The sequence below is a fragment of the Temnothorax nylanderi genome, unplaced genomic scaffold (assembly GCF_030848795.1).
Source record: "Temnothorax nylanderi isolate EJ_2023f unplaced genomic scaffold, tnyl_v1.0 TNYL_tig0109_pilon, whole genome shotgun sequence".
NCBI lineage: Eukaryota > Metazoa > Arthropoda > Insecta > Hymenoptera > Formicidae > Temnothorax > Temnothorax nylanderi.
In genome coordinates, this window is record NW_027249171.1 from 528,292 (window position 1) to 552,417 (window position 24,126).

At 37.9% G+C, this 24,126-nt stretch overlaps 1 protein-coding gene and 1 long non-coding RNA gene across 2 annotated transcripts in view; both read right to left on the reverse strand.

The window, feature by feature from the left end:
- The window catches only part of LOC139775993 (TOX high mobility group box family member 4), a 95,599-nt gene that overhangs the window by 22,828 nt on the left and 48,645 nt on the right, over nucleotides 1-24,126 (reverse strand). The window contains exons 3-4 of the mRNA XM_071712381.1: nucleotides 18,048-18,170; nucleotides 10,486-10,601 (exon numbers count right to left, since the gene is read on the reverse strand). Of these exons, the coding sequence (XP_071568482.1) occupies nucleotides 10,486-10,601; nucleotides 18,048-18,170 (239 nt within the window). The remainder of the gene's footprint in view (nucleotides 1-10,485; nucleotides 10,602-18,047; nucleotides 18,171-24,126) is intronic.
- On the reverse strand, nucleotides 22,232-23,880 carry LOC139775961 (uncharacterized). Its single transcript, XR_011718970.1, has 2 exons — nucleotides 22,571-23,880; nucleotides 22,232-22,468 (listed from the first exon to the last, which is right to left on the reverse strand). It is a non-coding gene; the product is annotated as an uncharacterized lncRNA (long non-coding RNA).

Consider the following 24,126-nt stretch of genomic DNA (forward strand, 5'->3'; position numbering starts at 1 on the left):
TTATTTCGTTTAGTACTAAGAAGTGCAGCCAACTGATCCTTTCACGACCTAAGTTGGTAACGCAAAACCGCCTCTTTTGTTTTTCTCCTCTCCTTCACTCTGTGTGTCCGCGAGTCCTCAGTGCGTATTGTCACGTCTCACTGCGTACTTTTACCCGTGTGATTATCAATAAAGCTTTTCTTTATACACGCGGTGTCTTCTTTGGCTTTCGTGTGACTTCACCCCGCAACAGGAAGCAATATGCAAGTTTCTACTTGCACACTTAAAAACTATGAGGAAGCAATTTGCAAGTTTATACTTGCACACTTTTTTTTATTCTGATAAGCTTTATTACGACTAATATCTGTTATACTAATATTTGTTATACCACTACAAAAATCAATTAAATAATTAATATTTTTAATAATTATTTGCGGATATTTTTTCTAATTCTATATCGCGTTGCATTTTGGCACTCAAGTCAAGTAGTAGAGTAGAGTGGGGTAAGAGTGCGCGGCGGATAAAAGTGCGCAGTGCAGGTATTACTTGTTTTCGTGTAAGTTAGGTTGGCAAGACTAAGTTAATTTTAAGGTGTCATGACTGAGTGGCGCCATATGTAATGACAGCCGATTCAATTGAACAACATTGAAACTATGAGGTAAGTTTCATTTTTTATCTTTTTGATGTAATAATTTGATTTTTTCCAAACTATTTCATAAGTAGAAATAAACTTAAGTAAATCATCGACAATACATTTTGATTAACTCGTTTCTGGCGTGTGTCATGCTATAGTAGACATTTCAAATTGTTATCCGTAGACAGTAACGCTTACCGGTAATTTAAAAAGTGTCTCGTGGGGCAAAAGTGCGCATATCATGGTGGGGCAAAAGTTCACACTTGATATCCGAAGTTAACTCTAAGGTCCAATTCCACAAACGTCGGTTAACTTTTAACGGCTAACTCATTCTTCGTCTCTTTCTAAGGAGCATGAGACACTTTTTAAATTACCGGTAAGCATTACTATCTACGGATAACAATTTGAAATATCTAATATAGCATGACACGAAACACGCTAGAAACGAGTTAATCAAAATGTCTTGTCAATGATTTACTTAAGTTTATTTCTACTTATGAAATACAGTTTGGAAGAAATCAAAATATTACATGAGAAAGCTGAAAAATGAAACTTACCTCATATAGCGTTTTCGATTTGTTGACTCAACCCGACTCGAGTCAGATTAAAAGTTCGGAAAAATGATAATAAAATATGATAATATGCCGCCATAATGCTAAGAATATGTGATGGAAGTTAACAAATGCTTTCTATCATGATAGTTTAGAGTCATCGAGTTTCAAACTGAACTTTCGATCTGACCCGAGTCGGGTCGAGTTAACAAATCGAAAATATTAATAGTTTCAACGCTGTTTAGTCGAATCGGCTGTCATACGGCGCCACTCAGACAGTTTACGAATTAACTCAGCATTGTCAACCTAATTTACACGAAAACAAATATACCTGCATTGCGCACTTTTGCCCCACTGCATGCAAACTTTTGCCCCACCGATGGGGCAAAAGTGTGTTTTTGCAATCAGTTCAAGAAAAGTTTATTACATGGAATGTATTCAAAATATAGACATGAGCCCTAACGAATTTTGAAAAAGAATGTTTGAAGATTTTACAGTTCAAATTTCAAGACTCTAGCTATATCTCAACGGTAGATATATAGGATCAAAAACTAAGTGCGTACTTTTGCCTCATGATCTACAACCCTTTTATTTACTCTCATTTTGATAAAAATTTATACATTGTTTTTTATTTTAAGGAAGTTTTAATTTTTCCATAGCATAAATGCCTGTGGGTTTTCTAATTTTCGCAAATTTTGAGATATTGGGACTAAATTGTCCAAAAACATCAATTTTTAAAAATAAGTCTCAAGCGGTTAATACTTGAGGTATAGTCTTTAAGGATTAAAGTTTTATAATATTGGCAATTTTTCTAATTCTATTATATTCTTCAGTCTCTCTCTCTCTCTTTTCTACCCCTATTTCGTATATTTTTAAGATTTGGTTGATTAGTTCTTGAGCTATAACCGTTTGAAATAACGAAGAATACGTACATAGGAAGCAAAATGTGCAAGTTTCAAATTTGCACTTTTTTATTATATGAGCAATTTTTTAATAATTCTTGTTGAATACGCTCATTTATTTCTGTGCACATCGTACATTGGCATTCTTTCTGTATTATTCGGACGGATCATGGTAACGACATCTAACGTCTACAGGTGCGCGCGAAATACCTTCCCCCTTTTGGGCACGTTCACGCATCATGCGTTATCGAGACCTCACCGTCTCTCGACCTTCACTCTTTCGAACGATCGCGGACACGTTACTTGTGTTGTGTACTATCACGTTCCGTGCGCGCCGGATAGATTCACTTGTTCAATAAATTCGTATTATGTTATAGTCAATATCTTACGATCTTAATTTCCCATACCGAACCTTTCGATCCTACAGGCGGGAATCTCAACAGGTTATGGGCCCAGGCACGGTGTCTGGCTTCGGTATCGGAAAATTGTGCGAGTGAGTTTCAACGGTGTGATCGGGAAAGTGAACGGGCGACTCGTTGATCGACAACGTGGTCGCGCCATTTTCGTTCGAGCAATAGTGACTCCTCCGTGCGCTATATAGTGACGGAAAGAACAGAAATCGTGGACAAATTTTTAGCGGGTTATAAACAATGGCCAACGTCAACGTTAAGCAGATTACGAAATTTGACGGTACAAATTTCCAGCTGTGGAAATTCCAGATCACCACGGCATTGGTGGCGAAGGGGCTCAAAAGCTACGTAGATGGAACGATAGTTCCACCGAAACCCTTGGACGCCACATTCGCCGCCTGGACGATGAACAATGCCGCCGCTATGTGCTTAATGTCCACAACAGTCGAGTATTCGCAACTCGAATACTTAATAACGTGTGACACTGCTAAAGGGATGTGGGATAAACTCACAAGTATCCACGAACAGACTTCAGCGTCGAATCTGTTACATTTGAATCAGAAATTTCATGCCTACAGCATGAGCTCGTGTGACAGTGTAGCTCAACACATAGCGAAGGTTGAGAACATGACGCGTCAACTTAGAGATCTTGGAGAACGGATCTCGAATACGGCGTTGATGGCCAAGATACTCGGTAGTCTTCCTTCGAAGTTTAACGCGTTGGTGACCGCATGGGACAGTGTGGCATTAGAAAATCAAACAGTTGATAATTTACGTGAACGGTTAATCAAGGAAGAGAACAGACTAACGAACGACGATGACAAAGCTGCTGCTTTGAGTGCAGTAAATCCAAACGCATCAAGCGCGAAGAAAACAGGGAAAAGTGATTCGTGCAAAAAATCGAACAAGACAGTCAAATGCTATTATTGCGGTATAACCGGGCATTTGATCAGATCGTGTCGGAAGCGGAAGAGTGATAACGGTGACAAAGATGGCGAAGCCAACGTAAGTGCCCTCGTCGCTGTCGAGAGTTTCGAGCCAAAGGACGTGTTCGCGTTAAGTACTGTAAATCGCGAAAAAGAACGATTCTTGAATAATGATACTCGAGACACGTGGTACGGAGATAGTGCGTGTTCGCGCTATATAACATTTCGTCGTGATTGGTTCTCAGATTTCAAAGAGTGCTCGGGATCCATCGTTCTCGGTGACGATGGCGCGTGCGCGGTGAATGGTTCCGGTACAGTGCCAATCAAAAGTTTGGTTAACGGACAATGGCTAAACTTTAATATCGAAAACGTGGCGTATGTCCCGAACTTCCGAAAGAACTTATTTTCTCTCGGGCTGTGCACGGAAAAAGGCTTGAAAGTGGTGCTCACAAAAGAATCCATTCGAATTGTGCGTGATGGTAAAGCCATTATAGAGGGTGTCAAGCAGAGCAACCAATTGTACAGACTGTACATCGAACCAGCGAGCAAAGTCCAAGACGAAGTACACACGACGACGACGGAGAAAAACAGCCTGCGACTTTGGCACGACCGCTTGGGTCATATAAACAAGCGAGCAGTACAGAATTCAGTCAAGTTGACTAACGGCATGAAAATAGATGATACAAAGGATTTCTTCTGTGCGCCATGTCAAATCGGAAAATCACATCGACTCACGTTTCCGAAAAACAAAACGCGAACGAGACGGGAGCCAGGTGAATTTATCCATAGCGATGTATGCGGCCCCATGTCAGTGAATTCCCTGGGAGGAGCGAGATTATACGTGTCCTTCAAGGATGATGCGTCCGGGTATCGACACGTTTACTTCATTAAGCATAAGTCAGATGTGCTAGATCGTTTTCGTGAGTACGAACAGTTGGTAAGAAATCAATTTAATAAACCAATCAAAACCCTCAGGGTCGATAACGGACGCGAGTATATAAACAATCCAGTGAGGCAGTTTCTGGCAGAAAGAGGTATCCAGCTGGAGACCACGGCACCGTACACACCGGAGCAAAATGGGCGATCAGAACGCGACAATCGGACAATTGTCGAATCAGCTTTGACGATGCTCGAGGCCAAAGGTTTACCACGATTTCTATGGGCAGAAGCCGTCAACACGGCAGTCTACGTCATTAACAGGACGGCGACATCTCAAGTTGAGAGAGCAACACCATATGAGGTCTGGCACGGCAAGAAGCCTGATCTTTCGCACATCAGGGTGTTTGGATCAGAAGCCTATTCGCATGTACCGAAAATACAGCGAACAAAACTGGATGCAAAAGCCAAGAAAGCAATTTTGGTCGGCTATCAAGGAGAGTCGCGAAATTATCGACTGTATGATTCCTCGTCGAAGAAACTCTACGTCAGCAGAGACGTCACGTTCAACGAGACATCGACTTGTGACAACAAGAAAAGAGACACAGTCGACATCAAGTTCGAGATGCCGGCGAGAGCGGTTCCTGTTCCGGCAGAAGAAGATGACATCGCTCCAGCAGAAGAAGACGACATCGTTCCAGTGGGAGTGAATGCTGAGCAAGTGCAAGGGCATGACAGATTGCCCCGATTGAGAGATCGTCAATTAATGCATCCTCCCGAGAGATTCGAAGCACATTTTGTCGAATTTCATGAGCCAGCTACATACAACGAAGCCGTTAACGGTAAAGATGCAGCGGAATGGCAGCGCGCCATCCAAGATGAGCTCGACGCTCATGAGAAAAATGGAACTTGGTCCATTGTTCCATTTCCCAAGGAGAAGAAGACCATCGATTCTCGTTGGATCTTCAAGGTCAAAAGGTCACCGTCCGGTGACATTCAACGTTACAAGGCACGCCTTTGTGCCAGAGGTTTTTCGCAGCAAGCAGGAGTCGACTACAAGGAGACGTTTTCCCCTGTCGTGAGATACGACAGTCTACGCGTCCTACTGGCTGTTGCGACGGAGATGGATCTGGAGATCGGTCAATTCGACATCAAAACGGCTTTCCTCTATGGGGAGCTGTCTGAAGAAATCTACATGAAAGTGCCAAGTGGGTTGAATGTGAAGGGTAAAAGTGTCGCGTGCAAGCTAGTGAAAGCGTTGTACGGGTTGAAGCAGGCGTCGCGCTGTTGGAATTTAAAGTTTAAGTCATTTTTGAAACAATTTAATTTTGAAGCTTGCGATGCAGATAAATGCATCTATAAAGGTGTAATTAACGGTTTGATTGTATTCCTCGCATTGTTTGTAGACGATGGTCTAATTTTAGCGAAAAATATAGATGAAATTGACGTTATCTTAGATGCGCTTCCCAAGTCATTCGACATAACAGTGGAGAAATCGAACATTTTCGTGGGCTTAGAATTTGAGCGTGATCGTAAGATTAAAACAATGTCGATTCATCAACACAGATATATTGATAAAATCATTGCACGATTCAATATGATCGAATCGCGACCTCTGAGCGTACCGGCAGATCCGAATGTGAGTCTGACGTCTGCTGAGAAAAATAATGATTTTGACTCAAAAGTGCCTTATCAGGAGGCAGTCGGAAGTCTAAACTTTTTGGCAATTGTAAGTCGCCCTGACATTTCATACGCGGTAAATGTAGTCAGTCGTCACATGTGTAACTATTCTCGAGATCACTGGGAAGCGGTAAAACGTATAATTCGCTATCTGAAAGAAACGAGAGATTTATCATTAATTTATCGGAGCGAGGGAACAAATTCATTTCCAGTTGCGTACTCAGATGCGGACTATGCGGGCGACGTCGACACGCGACGATCTACTTCCGGCTATATATTTTTGTTGAACGGCGGTCCAGTGATTTGGGGATCACAACGACAAAATATTGTTTCGTTAAGTACGACCGAGGCAGAATATGTATCGGCATGCACTGCAACAAAGGAAGCAGTTTGGTTAAAACAACTGCTCAAAGACATTGAATACCGATGTGAAGGTCCGATTGTCTTAAACGTGGATAATCAGAGCGCAATACGCCTCATTAAGAATCCCGAGTTTCATAAAAGGACCAAACACATCGGTGTTCGGTACCATTTCATACGGGAAAAATACGATAACGGCGAGATAGATGTGAAATACGTGAATACCGATATGCAACTCGCAGATCTATTTACAAAAGCGTTGAGGAAAGATAGATTCAGAATGTTGAGAGAGTGTATTGGTATGTTTTGAGTGTGAATAATGTACTGTGTGAGTGGGAGTGTTGAATACGCTCATTTATTTCTGTGCACATCGTACATTGGCATTCTTTCTGTATTATTCGGACGGATCATGGTAACGACATCTAACGTCTACAGGTGCGCGCGAAATACATTCCCCCTTTTGGGCACGTTCACGCATCATGCGTTATCGAGACCTCACCGTCTCTCGACCTTCACTCTTTCGAACGATCGCGGACACGTTACTTGTGTTGTGTACTATCACGTTCCGTGCGCGCCGGATAGATTCACTTGTTCAATAAATTCGTATTATGTTATAGTCAATATCTTACGATCTTAATTTCCCATACCGAACCTTTCGATCCTACAGGCGGCAATCTCAACAATTCTATTATATTGTTCAGTCTTTTCTACCCCTATTTCATATAGAATTCTTTAATAGCGTTTTCCATTGGGAAAAACTCATTAACACTGGCAGCACTGAGTGGTTGGAGCGCATTTCATTGGTAGAATTAGTGAGCATGTTTCTGAAAAACTCAAAAACTGAAACACTGACAATGAGTGCCAGTGAGTTTTTCCCAATGGAAGACGCCTTAAGATTTGGTTGATTAGTTCTGGAAATACAGACGTTTGAAATTTCGGGGAATCCGTACAAATATAGGAGCTTTATAAAGCTGGGTCTAATCAACCAAATTTTAAAAAATTATATATGAAATAGGGGTAGAAAAGACTGAAGAATATAATAGAATTAAAAATAGACCGGTATCTCAAATATTGAGAAAGTTACAGCGTAAAACATATTTTTCTGAAAAATAAAAACCCCCCTAAAATCCATACCGTTTGACAGATTTTAAGAAAATTAGAGGAGAATATACTTTCTATGATACTCTATTTGTGTGGAAAATTTCAGCCCGGTATCTAAAAAATTATAGAAGTAGATGCGTGTACAAAAAAAAATCCGCACACACGCACGCGCACACACACACACACACACACACACACACACACACACACACACACACACACACACACACACACACACACACACACACACGCGCGCGCGCGCGCGCACATACTTCAGGACATTTTCTACTAATGTGATTTCTCGACATTTTGGAACATTCTAAACCTATTTCCATCAAAATCTCGAAAAAATTTTTTTCTACCATCACAAAACTTCCTCTATGAGGAAGCAAAAATGATAAAATGTCAATAAAAACAATATTAATAAAAATGATATAATGTCAATAAAAATAAAATCTATACAAACGATAAAAATATCAAGGAATATTAACTTAGAACAGACTCCATGAAACACGAGCAAAAACAATATTTTAAGTTTATTTTTATAACCTTCCATACCGATATATTTCGATATATTAATATCAAATCTTTTACTTATAGCCTTGATTTGAAATAGACAAAGATAAAGAACATAAATCATTGCAAGAGATGTAAAAGTTGTGACGCCAAATAGCATCAAAACTTTCGAAGCGCTCTCCTATAAAATCATTTTATATTTGAGCTAGAATGCTGTGGGCCTATCACCTGTACATCAGAGCTCAAAAGTGATTATAAAAGCAAAAGCATAAAATGCTCTATGTACCACCTCAATACCTTTGGGTAAAAAAGAGGGCGGAGTAAGTAGTTGATTTCATTTCACATAGTATAGACATTTTTAATTCAAACTTTTGACCGGCAGTGTGAAATCATAAGGCCGTTTTGCCTTGTGATGTTACAACTCTATTCTCTCTGTAAGATTTACGACATCTGAAAGAAGAAAACTCATTAAAAAAGATATTTTCAGTGTTCTCTTTATTATTTCGCCATTGTTTTCGTATAATGAGTTTAGCCGTATATAGAATTTACTAATTAAACATTAATCGGCAATCGTTTATCGTCGCATAAACAGTATTTTTACTGTGTCTCAACAGCCATTTGTACGATACTTGTGCTAATACTAATGCTAATACTATCTATAGATCGATCTGTCTATAAGGTTGCGTCAGCTACACGGTACAGCATTCTGCATAAGAGCGCAGTTATTGGTGATCTATGCGTCACGTTATGCACAAGATAATTGCGCGTAGATAACTATTGGCGATATATCCGCTTTGATTCACGGTGTACTGGACTGTGCTGATAACGCGCGTTTAGATCTGATACTTTTACCCGGTGTATTTTCCTCTCTCTAATTAGATTGATTACAGTATATAATTTGAATAGCAAAATATGCTCGCTCGGTACTTCGCGATACCTCTGGGCAAAGGGTAAAGGGCCGAGGAGACTCCCTCCCAGTCTCCTCCCCGTCATCTCCCATAGCGAAGATGTTCATCAGCTAAAAAAAATTTCGACGTTCTAAATTGCGGTTTGTAAGACTACGTAATGGCAGGTTCTCACGAACGTTATTCGGTAGGCATTAATACACGTAAATCATAGCATCAGTTACTTCTTGCATAGATGTGCGGGCACGCATGCACGCCAGGCACGCAGCACGTACACACGTACATATCCATTCATTCGTATGCATGACGATTTTCCTTCATTTCGCCCAGAACAAAGAAAGAAACACTTCGTCCTGCGAGAAGACATAATCCTATAACGGCAGTGAGAAGTAATATGAAACATTCTTGTGTAAAAAAATATTGTTGGAGAAACAAAGGCAGGAATCGCGCACCGACTCCTCCGATCTCTCGCTGATTAAGTTCCAGTCTATTACGGAATGATACGGTTTGCTTATATCTTAACGCAACGGATTTCCATTGGAATTGCACCTTACGTATATCACGATGTCAATCTTGTCGAGCCTCTTCCTCATTCGAAGTCACGACAAGACAAAACGGTGAATTTATACTTTATTGTTCGATCATCTTGGGTATTACGAGATTAAGCGGGAATAATTTTCGCGAGAACAATGTACAAACGAACGAGATCTTGATCTCTGATCGTGCTACATACTATGCTAATGATCAAAATTGGCTTTACTCAAATTGCTGCAGGACAGTGCGCAGTAACGAGGTAAGTCGAATTTCCATAATTTGGAGTTATGCAATGGTACGCCCGCCGCGACGCGACGGTTTGCGCGATGTTTGCTATATATGTGTATACCACATATAAGAGAGTATATCGCTAATTCAATAATTTTCCATTCGCAGAATTTCGTCGAGTTTCCCAAGTTAATGTGTAAATTGTTATTAACGTTGCAAAACAGTCTCGGTACTGGGAGAAGAAACGTAATTTCAGACTCGTGCTTATTCCCGCATATCAATCTTAATCGATATGACCTTCTTTTTCATAGAAAACAAAGCCTTACGTGTCTTAATGGAGTAATGATGCTCAATCATAGCGGAATGATTTCTAGTCGCGCAGTAAACGAGTCGAGTACTTTCATAGTGTCATTGGCATCGGTGAACGATCATATAAGATAGCTAAGAATGTTCGATGTTCATTAATCTTGCTTTGTTACGCTTTAGTATCTTCCGATCATCGCCATCTGTTTGAATTCCGTTCGAGCTCCATTCGAGCTCGAAGAATAAGGGAAGACGACGACATGACATTTTGAAACTCTTTCTCTCTCTTCCCCTCTCTCCCTCCCACCCGTCTTCTCCCTTTCTCTCTCGAATTTCTTTCAATTACTATCGCACCGATATCCCTTATCTCGCCTAATTTAAAAAATTACGAGCTAGAATTTTATTGCAAGCAATTTTTTTTCTCCCTTCTATTTTCTCTATTAATGGATTCATCATGGATTCAGCATATTATGCTCGTACAGATACGCGGCTAAAAAGTGCATGAATTCTGTGCGCAAAATTAAGGTCTAATTTATACCGTTATCATTAACGGTAACTTAAAGAATTGAGTCGTACTCACCTGACATTGATCGGTTGCATCGAATGCTCTTGCTGTAGATAGAGCTGTTGCTGAAATCCACCAGCGTCCAGACTCAGACCATCCGGCGATTGTTGCATACCGCTACCTTGCATTATCTATAATAATTTAATATACACATATATGTATACATATATATATATATATGTTACGGGCAAAGTCCGCATGGTGTGCAGTGTTGGCATTGCCCGGGCAATGTCAGCATTGCACAACGCGACTGGGCAAAGTAGTTTATTAGCGGACATTGCCCGGTTTGATGTGGGCAAAGTTAACACTGCCCATCCAGCGATGGCAATGTCAGCAACGATTATCACATTGCGGACTTTGCTCGGTTCCAAGTGGGCAATGTCGACAATGCTAAATCTCCGTGGGCTACTTTTTTTGTTTAGTTTTTGTTTAGTTTAGTTTAGTTTAGTGACGCGCTTTAAACAGTTAAATACTGTTAAAGCGCGTCATCTAACCTATGTAGATTAGTGACGCGCTTTAAACAGTTAAATACTTTTAAAGCGCGTCATCTAACCTATGTAGATTAGTGACGCGCTTTAAACAGTTAAATACTGTTAAAGCGCGTCATCTAACCTATGTAGGTAGTATTTAACTGTTTAAAGCGCGTCACTAATCTACATAGGTTAGATGACGCGCTTTAAAAGTATTTAACTGTTTAAAGCGCGTCACTAATCTACATAGATTAGATGACGCGCTTTAACAGTATTTAACTGTTTAAAGCGCGTCACTAAACTAAACAAAACTAAACAAAAACTAAACAAAAAAAAAGTGTATGTGTAAACTATTACGACATATATATTAGTCATTTATGCCTTTCAATACTCAAAATAGCTGCTATATTTCCCAAACTTTTTTTGTTAATAACTTTTTAACGAATAACGAGCGCGGGCTAAAACCTTCTAAAGGTCACTCAGGAGGGTGACCTTGACAACATACTAAAATATCAAGGTCATCCAAGGTGATCCCCCCATCTATACAATTACTCTATATTCTAATAAATACTGTTAAATTTGCACCTAATAATTTTATTACATAAATATCTGTCCCAAAAATTGAGAAACCTAGACTACTACGGACTCCGCGGGCAATGTCGACAATGCTAAATCTCCATGGACTAAGCTGCGCTAAATAGACGGACATTTAGCGCAGCTTAGCCCACGGAGATTTAGCATTGTCGATATTGCCCACTTGGAACCGAGCAAAGTCCGCAATGTGATAACACAACCCCACAAAAAAAAATTTTTTTTCTGTCCGGCGGACCGGACTAGTCAATTCTTACGTATTTTGGGTCGCTGAATCCGAATCCGAGGTCAGAATTCAAAAGTTGGTTCGTGTTTTTTTTCTAATCTCAAAAAACATACTTTTTTAGTACATTTTGAGCCGTAATGAAAAAGCGCGAGCTAGTTTCGAAATTCTGACCGTGGATTCGGATTCAAAAGCTTGAATTACATAACAATTGACTAGATTTTTTAATACAAAATGGCAGATCCAATATGGCGGACCCAATATGGCGGATGTTTTTTCAAATTGATCCGATTTGCTTGAAACTTGGTACTCAGGGGTTTTTGTGGTCGCTGAGTACGAATCTGATGTCAGTTTTCCAAAATTCAAAATGGCAGATCCAGTATACCCGATGAGTTTTTGAAAATTGACTAGATTCGCCTAAAATTTGTTACTCGAGGGTTTTTGGGGTCGCTGAATACGAATCTGACGTCATATCATAACATAATCACACTGAAAATGCAGTTTTTCCCACATGACTCTGAGAAAGTACAAATCTTATATATTTGACGTCCAAGATCACAATAGTCAAAGTATATCCACCCTGGCGAAAATGAGAAGTTTCATAAACGTTTGTTTGATGTTTACGTGAGCGTTTGCGGAAGTTTGTTGAGAGTTTAGAAACGGTCAGTAGAGAGTTCGTAGAGCGGAAATTGCAACGCTGCAGCGTTTGAAAGGCGTTTGTATATAGTGTTTTTGAGAGTTTGCACAGCGTTTACATGACGTATGACGTTTGCTGAGAGTTCTTTAAAACATTTAGAGATCCTCTGTTAAGCGTTTAGGCTGCATTCGAAAACATCACCCGGGTACACACGGGTATACTCCCTTCTCCTTCTAACTCGCTGAGATAGAAAGAGAAGGGACTATACCCGTGTGTACCCGGGTGACGTTTCCGAATGCAGCCTAAACGCTTAACAGAGGATCTCTAAATGTTTTAAAGAAGTCTCAGCAAACGTCATACGTCATGTAAACGCTGTGCAAACTCTCAAAAACACTATATACAAACGCCTTTCAAACGCTGCAGCGTTGCAATTTCCGCTCTACGAACTCTCTACTGACCGTTTCTAAACTCTCAACGAACTTCCGCAAACGCTCACGTAAACATCAAACAAACGTTTATGAAACTTCTCATTTTCGCCAGGGTGGATATACTTTGACTATTGTGGTCTTGGACGTCAAATATATAAGATTTGTACTTTCTCAGAGTCATGTGGGAAAAACTGCATTTTCAGTGTGATTATGTTATAATATGACGTCAGATTCGTATTCAGCGACCCCAAAAACCCTCGAGTAACAAATTTTAGGCAAATCTGGTCAATTTTCAAAAACTCATCGGGTATACTGGATCTGCCATTTTGAATTTTGGAAAACTGACATTAGATTCGTACTCAGCGACCACAAAAACCCCTGAGTACCAAGTTTCAAGCGAATCGGATTAATTTGAAAAAACATCCGCCATATTGGGTCCGCCATATTGGATCTGCCATTTTGTATTAAAAAATCTAGTCAATTGTTATGTAATTCAAGCATTTGAATCCGAATCCACGGTTAGAATTTCGAAACTAGCTCGCGCTTTTTCATTACGGCTCAAAATGTACTAAAAAAGTATGTTTTTTGAGATTATAAAAAAAACACGAACCAACTTTTGAATTCTGACCTCGGATTCGGATTCAGCGACCCAAAATACGTAAGAATTGACTAGTCCGGTCCGCCGGACAGAAAAAAAATTTTTTTTTGTGGGGCTGTGTAATCGTTGCTGACATTGCCATCGCTGGATGGGCAGTGTTAACTTTGCCCACATCAAACCGGGCAATGTCCGCTAATAAACTACTTTGCCCAGTCGCGTTGTGCAATGCTGACATTGCCCGGGCAATGCCGACATTGCACACCATGCGGACTTTGCCCGTAACATATATATATATAATATAACGCAAGTGATACATTAATCCATACGTAACAAAATTGCATGATTTATAGAAAAAATTCTTAATTGTAACCGGTGTTATGGTTAAAGCCCGAAACGCGGTCAATCCTAGGATTGACTAACCAATTCTGCTGAACGGCCAAGCGTCTTGGTCAAAGTTTTGTAGTAATTTGTTAATATGTGTGTATAAACAGTACACAAATAGGCGGGGGAGGGGCCGCAGGCGGAGCCCCTTCTACCGCATAATAAAGCTAATATATATAATCAAACTCCCAGCCTGATACCTAACTGCTTTAATCAAGACGCGCTTGGTTATTCCTCAGGATTGACCAGTCATTCCGCAGAATTGACCAGTCAATGCTAGAAATGCCCGCGTTTCGGGCTTTGACTATAACAACCGGATCAATTTTAAATATGCAGATTATGAAAATAGTAAGAAGTCACGTAGCTTCGCAATTATTCAGAGTATTCATCTTTTTCCATAATTAATATAAATACTATGGATATAAAAAGATCTTTGAAAATAATGTCTTGCTGTGAAAGAATATTACGCGCGGAATTAGTTATTTTCCTCGAGGCTTTTCTCGTTGATGAAGATCATGGAATTCTACTGCGCGTTTCAACATCTCTTTATCTCTCTTTATCTCGAGGTCAAAATAAGAGGGAGAAAACGATGAGCGTGCGTCTAAAAATAATATCTTGAACGTTACATGAATAATGCCTGAATGCGGAAGTTGTTAAATGGCTGATACATCATTCTGACGTCGTTCTTTTTTTATTTTTCATGTTTTTTCAATGGTCGCATGTATATATATGCGTATATGTATATTGTTACGCATTGTTATGCGATTTATAATCTTTTTAATGTTTCGCGGAGGTCAAAATTCAATGAATCGATCAAACGAATGAAAAAAAATATGTAGAAATTAACGATGGGATAAATATCTTACAAGTAGATTCAAATCAGTTGGCGTAATTTCGAACTCTGTATGACTACTTCAAAAAATAAAAGCAATACTTTCAAGTAAACTCGAACCTGGACGAAATGGTTGAATCTGCTATGAGTATCTTGAAAAACAAGAATAGGGTAACTCCAGTATTTACGCCGCGTAGGGTTTTACGCCGCAGATGTCAGAAAAAATAGAAGGAATGAAGGTACTTGCTCGCAATTAATCTGTTAAGGCTCAGTCACAATGAGAAAAATAAGGAATAAGATAAAGGAATAAGGAATAAGGCATGTTGCATCTCACTTTAATGTACATGTACTGAAGTGAGATGCGACATTCCCTTATTCCTTATTCCTTTATCTTATTCCTTATTTTTCTCATTGTGACTGAGCCCTTATGTGCCTTTATGCCATATTAGTATTGGGTTGTAATTTCAGTTCTTTACTGTTAATATTAAGGGGGGAGCTTCATGTAACCGGTCAAAAAAATCGAAAAAATTTTTATTGCATAAATTATTAGTATAATATCTCTAGAATATGTTCCCAAAGTTCCAGAGCGAAATTCGAACTTGAAATAGGCGATTTTATACCTGAGCGTTACGCAAGTAAAGCGCGCGCTCCGAGAACTTGAAACTTTAAACGCGTTTTTCTCAAAATCTCTCAAAATTTCTCAAAATGTTTTTCAAATTGGTGTGCAAGATTACTCATAAACTATTCGACCAATCGATTTGCTTTTTGGCATACATGTAGATAACTAAATACCATTGTATGTAAACCTATACTTGTTTAGTCATTTTATCAAATTAAATAACTTTTATTGCATAATTAAAACCAAAATTTTTCCGTAAAAAATCGAATTTTTTTTCTAAGTCCTGTTATTTCTTTAATTTTGCATTTTTTACTGAACAAATAGGTTTACCGACAATGGTAACTTATAATAAAAGTAAAAAAATTTTGTATTTTTGATTCAGTGATTAATTGCAGGCGCAATGCTGCACACCAATTGTGAAGTCCGGCGCCGCGGCCTTTGAGAATAGGCTTTGTTGCTACTTATAAATAAAAAATTTTGCAATAAAAAAATATTTTTTTACATCTACAAATGTTGCTAAAACCATTACCCAAGTTTCAATAAGTTTCATTTTAATGTCTCTTTAAAAAAAATTCCAGAAAATTGCCTTGTTTTCAGCGTTTTACATGAGGCTCCCTCCTTAACAAAACTGTCGTAAGTTGAATCGATTTCTCACCGTAGTAAGAAACGCGATCTTGTGTTACGACCTACGTAAAATGATTACTGTAGGGAATGTAAAAGGTTTAATGGTTATTTCATGATACATAAGTGTAGAGGGATAGTAAATGATGGAATACAACAAAATACAAGTGCATAGCTCTTGTATTTTTTGTTTAACTTAATATCTTGTATATCCCTCCTGTTTAGGATATACGGCAAGTTAGCATGCGGGATTTATGCCATAGTACAGACACTTTGTAAAACTCGAAATCTCCTATGTGTTCTTTTTCCTTCTAACAATAATCTTTAATGCATCTATCGCTCTTCTATTTTCTTTTAACAATTTTTCAGTTTTATAATTTGTTTATCATTCTTACATCTTAATAAACTTCTTACACACATTTTATAACTTATTATTATGACATTTTATTGCCTTATTTATGAACATTATTTGTAATTTTTTATAAGGCGTATATTTCATCCATGAATGTTATATAACCCACCGCTCTGGGATATATATATGGCAAAAATGCAAGAGTTTCTAAAAGTTTTTTTTATTAAATACAAAGAATGAATATTTTATATTTCTATTTTTTTTATAGTAGTAGACAGTATAAAGTTTTTATTGGTATAATTCATTTGCCTTAAACATAGTAAATAGTATTCGATAAATTAAGTTTCCCTTAGCTGCAGCGTATATGCCGGAGTTACCCTATTATACTTCCAAGTGGACTCAAACTTAGATCAAATCTTGTTCGACTCTTGTAGGTATGTGTATTTCACTAAAAATTTCCTTCGAATCAAAACGTAAAGCAACAATTATTTTAATATATTATTTTTTGATAATTATATATATTGTATTATTAATTGTTGAAATTAAACATAATAAAAATATTATTAAAAATATAGACTAAGATATTATTTAAAAATTTACATTACATTCTTTAAATTAACTTTATTCTTAGAGTTCAAGATTACTATTTGTAAAAGATTCGATTCTTTACGATAGAAACTACTTATAAATACATTGTATGTGAATTAATCCAGCATGTACTCATTCTAAAATTCGAAACTAACTAATCGGGATCGATTACTTCGCAAGTATAATGTACGTGGGTAGTCTGAAAAGTTTTGAGCCTAACATCGACTTAAAAGGAGACACGTTGAAAAATAAAACTAAAAAAACCGAAAAAAATTGTTTGAGGCTCAAAACTTTTCAGACTACCCTCGTATATGAAATATTATTTCTTATAAGTATCACTCGAAACTTAGAAACTTGATTATTGGATTTGACTTGAATTTTTAAGTCCGCACCAAGATAGCACGATGTTATTTGTCGCAATTTCAACGTCAAGATGTCGACAAAAACGTCATTTTGACGACAAATAACGTCAGCTTGCTACCTGAGTATTGAACTTGATTCCATCCCTAGTAGAAATATACAAAAAAAGCCAAACTAAAAATTTTGAAGGAGAGATGTTAATACAAAGATAGCATAAGACGGTTATGTCAAAATTTAATTTGAAACTTCTATCATATATATTATATATATATATATATACACACTGATGGAAAATTTGTGTTAAATATAACATAAATCACATGTTCCAAACGGTCCACTCAAATTTTTGTGTTAATTTAACATAATATGGATGTGTTAAATGGTAACACCGATACTATGTTAAAATATTTCAACAGAAAGGAAATGTAATTCTGATCGTAATTTGAGGTTAATTATGTGTACAATTAACATAACTTTTATGTTAAAGTTCAGATTGTAAGATAAAATCAACACTCTTTTTCTGTAAATTTTTATTCCCGCTTCTGTTATAGAGTAAAATCAACATTCTTTTTCTGTAAATTTTAACACATTTAATAAATACATTCAAATTGTGTTACTTTAACATATTTAATAAATTATTTTAATAATTTTACATTTTAAATTTGTTAAGTTCAATTAACATAGCAGGCATATGTTAAATCTACACATGTATGTGTTGATTATTTTACACAAAAATTTTAACAAGGACTTTTTTTTAACAAAACGTCAAAAATTTTCCAACAGTGTATATATAATCTTAGGACAACTTGAATGTTGTTCTATTCGGTCAACGTATGACAGAATATGTTCATTTTAACATTGTCGAGTGGAAGCATACCTGTGATTGGTACGCTTGCATGGAGTCATGTTGTTGATGATGTTGCTGCTGTTGCTGATGCGAATGAGGATGAATGGTTGGTATGTCAAAGTCCTCGTCACCGAAACTCGGTGTGTGAAATGTCTGAAACAAACATGAATCACGTACATAAACTGGATTCAATTTTGTTATACAAGTTTCGTAGAAAGCAAAACTTTATATCTTCCATTCTTATTGAAATGTTATGTTTGCAGATTTACTTTTCTTCATTAGCGTATTACTGTTAGTGAACGAAAAGGTTTTACTTTTAGTTGTTGCATATCTCTGTATGTGAAACGATTGAAGGAACGATGGAGATGAAAAGTTTCGGGGAAAGGACTTTTTCGAAGAAAAGGAGAGGTCGATGTGGAAGTGGAATCAAAGAATCAACCTTCCAACGTCCCTTGGTGGATGATAAATAGCGTTATATTGTTCGGAATCCTTTTAGCAATTTATTCCCCTTCACAAAGGGGAAGGAAAATAAATTTGCCGTGGCGCACGTGGTGGTAGGGAGAATAAAAGTTTTGAAATTGGATTTAATAGCGTCAGGAATTTTCCTTTGAAGAAACACGCTTGGTTCTCGTTCGATCGTCAGTGTAGCTATAGTATATTCCATCTGTCTTTATTTTACTGTTATTAAAGTATCATGGCCGAAAGAATTAGACAGTGTCAAATAGAAATTTAAATAACCGCTTGTCGCAATTCGATTTGGCAGAACGGACAGGTACTGTTGCATATAAACCAAACTTATACGTGTCATTAATCATTTTATTACGCCTAATTCGGCGGACCGTTTATCGTGAAATTTATTTTATGTTTACACGCTCGTCGCATGAGCATGGTCACTCGCGGTCCACTAGCGAATTACTGCAAACATGCCGAAAACCAATTACTTCCGTTCAAGAGAATAATCGTTAATTAAATATTTAATGGCATCTCAACGTATGCAATACCGTTACTTTATTCAACGAGTCATTTTTCATCACTTGTTTCTCCTTTATCTCCATTTCTTAGACGCTATTAAATCCGTATTCGCGATTCACATTGGATTGCAGGTAAATGGAGAGTTAGAAGAAGAAAAGAGATAAGGAAAATAGTACGATCGGCCCAAGACTGGGGGTGAAACGTGAGAGTGAAGAGAAAGGCGAACGAACGACGAAGAAATATCGTTCTTGCTGCCGTCGTCGTCGTCCTCGTCGTTTTTCTTTTCCTCGCTGTGAACTAAACTCGTTCCGCCATCTCGTTAAAACTTGCGCGCGACTCTCGCAACTTGGTTCTTCTTCTTGAAGAAATATTATTTAGATGGTTTCCTGGGTTATGCAACCAACCCACCCGTTCTCTTATCATTTTTTACTCGTCCTATTTCGAATCTGTGCTCACGTATACAAATTACATATTATTTCAATGTGAATTGTACAAATTTTGTCATATATGCAATTTTCAAGAAAATATAATATTAAAAACAAAGATTTAGCAAGGAACACTCTTACGAAATCGAAAGACATAAGTTTAGAAATCGAGAAACACAGTCGATACTCCCAATTAATATGCGGTAAATATTAATAACATAAATAAATTGCTATATCATACCCTATTAGGGTAAACTCGGGTAAGATGGCCTATACAGGAAAGATGGCCAACCTATGTTCTTTCAGTCTAGCTCGCCATGAAACATCGAATGAACATGGGTTGACCATCTTTCTTGTATGGCCATCTTACCCGAGTTTACCCTATACCCTATATATAATGTTGTCTTAAATTCTCAATAAAGTCTGAATCGATCGAATTTCTATTAAATTTACTCGGTAGCTAGGGTTCCTATTATGTAACGAGAATGTCTTCATCATCACTTTTTACGCTGTATAAATGGATATATTATGATAAACATACAAAGTCCGAATTGACAAACAATACTAGGACCTATATAAAATAATAAGCTTCAAATTAAAAATTTTTTTTATTTAAAATTGTTTGTGCTTTAATATCTGACAATCTATTCTTGATAGTAAGATTTTAACTATCTAATAATTTCAATATCAAGATTAAACTAAAAAGTAGTTTAGTCCGCCAGTGATTATAAATCAAAATACTTTATTTAATTCGACTAATAAAATATGTAAAAAATTAATACTGTCTTGTTTTTTAACAAATGTATATGCTGTTTGACAAACAATATTTTTTCTTTGTCTTCTTTTTGAAATAGTTATTTTTAATATTAAAGAATTAACAAATTATTCATGTGATTGGCAATCTTCGTTGGAAACACATGGTGTAAGCGTTTCAGATTAGAAAGTATTATACATAGACAGACCAAGAAACCAGCTATGAAGAAAACGAATATCTTGATATCGACCTGAGAGAGTATATGTATATGTAATGAATGCAATGGAAAAAGTACGACTAAACTAGCGCGATATAAAATTAGCAACTAGAAAAATAAGGAATGAAAATAAAATCTAAAGATATCACAAAATATCTAACAATATGTGAAATTGATTTTATTTATACGAATAAAAACATCCATAATAGGGGAGATCAAAGCTAAATGCCCCATATTTTAGAATTTTGTAGTTACAAATTCTCAGATAACTAATTGTTATAACTGACTGTACAAACATGACAGACACTTCTTCTACACAGAAAAAAAGAAGTATCAAATCAACATTGATATAGGTACTTGTATATACGCAAGAATATATAATCTTCTTATAAGAATTTTAACTTTTATTTCAACTTTTTTTTCTTAATTAAACTATATAAAACTTCGTTTAACTATATAAATGACTTCATTCAAGCAAGTTTTCTTCGTTTAACGCAATATAATCTCATTTTAAGATTATATATTTTTGCATATATACAAGTACATCAGTGTTGAGGAGTACGCCTTTCAACTCCGACATGTGAACACGCGTTGGTCATCGCTCCGCGATAATGTCTTGCTCCGAAATTCTTCTGTGGGCATTAACGACAGCATTTCATCACGGTGGTCACAGTCTCCTTATAAAACACATTCTCTGCTATCACCGAGTTATACATCGATTAATTTTATGATCATTTCGGCAAAAATTTTCGTAAACGCAGATGTGTAAGTCGTAACAAAGATTAGTTTTATACCAGATTGCTTGAGAAGGACCCAATCCTAAGGGTCGAAACGTCGTAACGTCTCAATATACGTATTGCTAATTGTAGTCGAGAATAATAAACTTTTCTGGTTTAATCATTATTGGCGGAACAAACAATTTCATTTCTATTATATCAGTGTTGATTTGACACTTCTTTTTTTCGTGTATGTGTTAATGCCAACCACGATCTTATTAGTGGAGACCGGGGCTCGTTGGCACAGTTTTCACAATTTCGGCATTTGAGTTTTTAAATAACTATAATTATCATGATTAAACAGTACTAATATGATAGAGAGAACCTTTTTCTACATTTTCATGCAAGGAACGCTCCTGTATACTGTATAGTTTCTTTGTAATAAGTGAAATACAAACGTGCTGCATTGTCAACTTGCCCCGATAGTAGGGTAAGTTGGCTATGCGAAAAAGTCCATGTTAAATTAATGAAAACGTAATAGAAATACAAAACGGGTAGCAGATATGTACTTCTTGATAAAGATTGTATCTTTTAAAATTATTTTGTAATGATAGCAAAATGCTGTTGCAGGAAAACAATTGTAAATTATTTTAGATGTAGCTTTCTTAAATATAAAAATATTAATATAAATATATATCTAGCTTCTATCAGCATTGTAGGTAGCAAATCACATACTCACACAGGTCTCACGCGCGCGGCAATAACAGGTCAAGCTACTAAGCGTGTCTTAATATGAGCCAACATATCCTATCCCTAGATACGTTTGATTTCAGTCATCGTTTGATTTTGTGGAACAACAGTAATTTATTGTAATAAAATGTTGTTCCACAAAATAACATGTCGTATAGTAACAGAAACTTTTCTTTTAACTAATAATACGTCACTTTGATTTACTTCTCAAGCTGAAGAACATTAATACGATATTTTGAAACGCTCGAAAATTTACTTGCCATCTCTCGAATCAGAGTTTTCTCTTTTTTTATTGTAAATAATACTTGTTTGATTTAAATAAAACTTTGGGAAAAGTAGGGGAGACCGGGGCTAAACCGCCAGTTTTTTTTCGGAGCCGATTTTTAACAACAAAATAAATAATTGAAGTTAAATGTGGTATACCACTGTAAAGAGTGAACCTTTAGCTACAAAATTTATTAAGGAAATTTTTATCTACGTCGCTTTGTTTAACCGGTATAGAGCAAAAACGACAACGGTGCAAAAATTGAAATCTCAAAAATGCCGGGGTTGAACCGCCACCCCCCCGGGGTTTATCCGCCACACTGCATTTTCAATACATATACGTACATGTAATCCTGAAAAATGATAGGATACATTTTAATAATTGTTTTTTAAGAGAAAAATATAAAAATTTATTAAAAATTTTTATGCAAAACATTAAAAAATAATTGTTTTACCTATTCCATAAAACAATTTAGGCACGTGAATACAGAGGTTAACCAAATCGTAAACTCCCCAACGGCACGTCACATTGTCAACGCGGGCAACCACGGGGAATACGCGTGACGGCGTTCCGGTGCCATAGGATCAGCGCGGACCCTCGAGCAACCTAACCAAGCCGCGTTTCTCGCGGGGGAGCGATAAATAGCGACAGGGGGGTTAGAAAAGCTCGCGGTGGAGCGCGACCATTTTACCGACTCGACGGCGTTCTCGCGCCGATTCCTCGACGCGCCGACGACGACGACGACGACGGCCATGACCACCACGACGACGACGGCCACGACCACCACGACGACGACGGCCACGACCACCACGACGACAACGGCCACGACCACCACGACGACGAAGACGACGACGACGACGACGACGATGACCACCACCGACACCACCACCACTACAACGGCGGCGACAATGACGCCGAGACGATGCGGCGAACGCTGGACGATGCGGTCGCACGCGCGACTGTCACTGACACAACGACCAACAACGACGATTTACCGCGGCCGGGAGTCGGGACGATCTACAGCGCGCGCGGCATGTCAACTCTCGCGCGGAAATCGCGGGATCTCAGAGCCGTGCCGTGCCTCGCCGTACCTCGCCGACGTGTCGTGAGCGTAAGCGATCTCGAAAACAACGGTCCGCCATCTTTTCGGTCGGCCAAAACACCCAAAAACACCCGTTTTGCGACGATACGTGCGTACCATTTCCCTCCTACACAAACTGACGCACGTGCAAGGGAAGACAGAATCACGCTCGAGGGAAACCTAACCTGAAATCGCCGTGAGCTGAAGTCGTGCGCCCGGCGCGCCACAGTGACGAGACTGGCGGACCAACCCCGGGTGCTTACTGGCGGATAAGCCCCAAACATAAGTTTCAGGTTTGATCGCCCACGAAATATTAGACATCAACGATAATGAAAAAACTACACTGGATTCGTGTTCAGCATGCATTACTCTTTATAATCACGTACCGCGAGATTTGGAGAGCAAATATTATTGCAGATATTACAATATTTCCACGCGCAGAAAATTTCACTTTCACCTTCCGAAAACACGTTTGCCCTCGTAAAAATCATAACACGGCAGGTAACCTGCCGAAACTCCGTTGGTCACATGGGTACCATAAGCAGCGTTTACAATGTTAATAGCGAGTTCGCACAATATACAGGTTCCGAGATATTTGATTTGGCGGTTCAACCCCGCTGGCGGTTTAGCCCCGGTCTCCCCTACCTATGTCATAAAAGAGATATTTTGTGATAACTTTTCCATTGTTTCTTTCGCCATAAATACATAAACGGGATGCATTAACAACTTGCTCCTTGTGCCAACGAGCCCCGGTCTCCCCTAACCATATATTTTGTTTTGTAATAATCAAAATATGAACACACACATATGTACATGCAGCGACGTGGCCTTGGTATCGGAGTTCAGTTGCCTAATAGCGCAAGGTGAGAAGGCCACATATAAAATAAACATAATCTGCACCTTGAACAAAATTTTATCAAGCAAAGCTA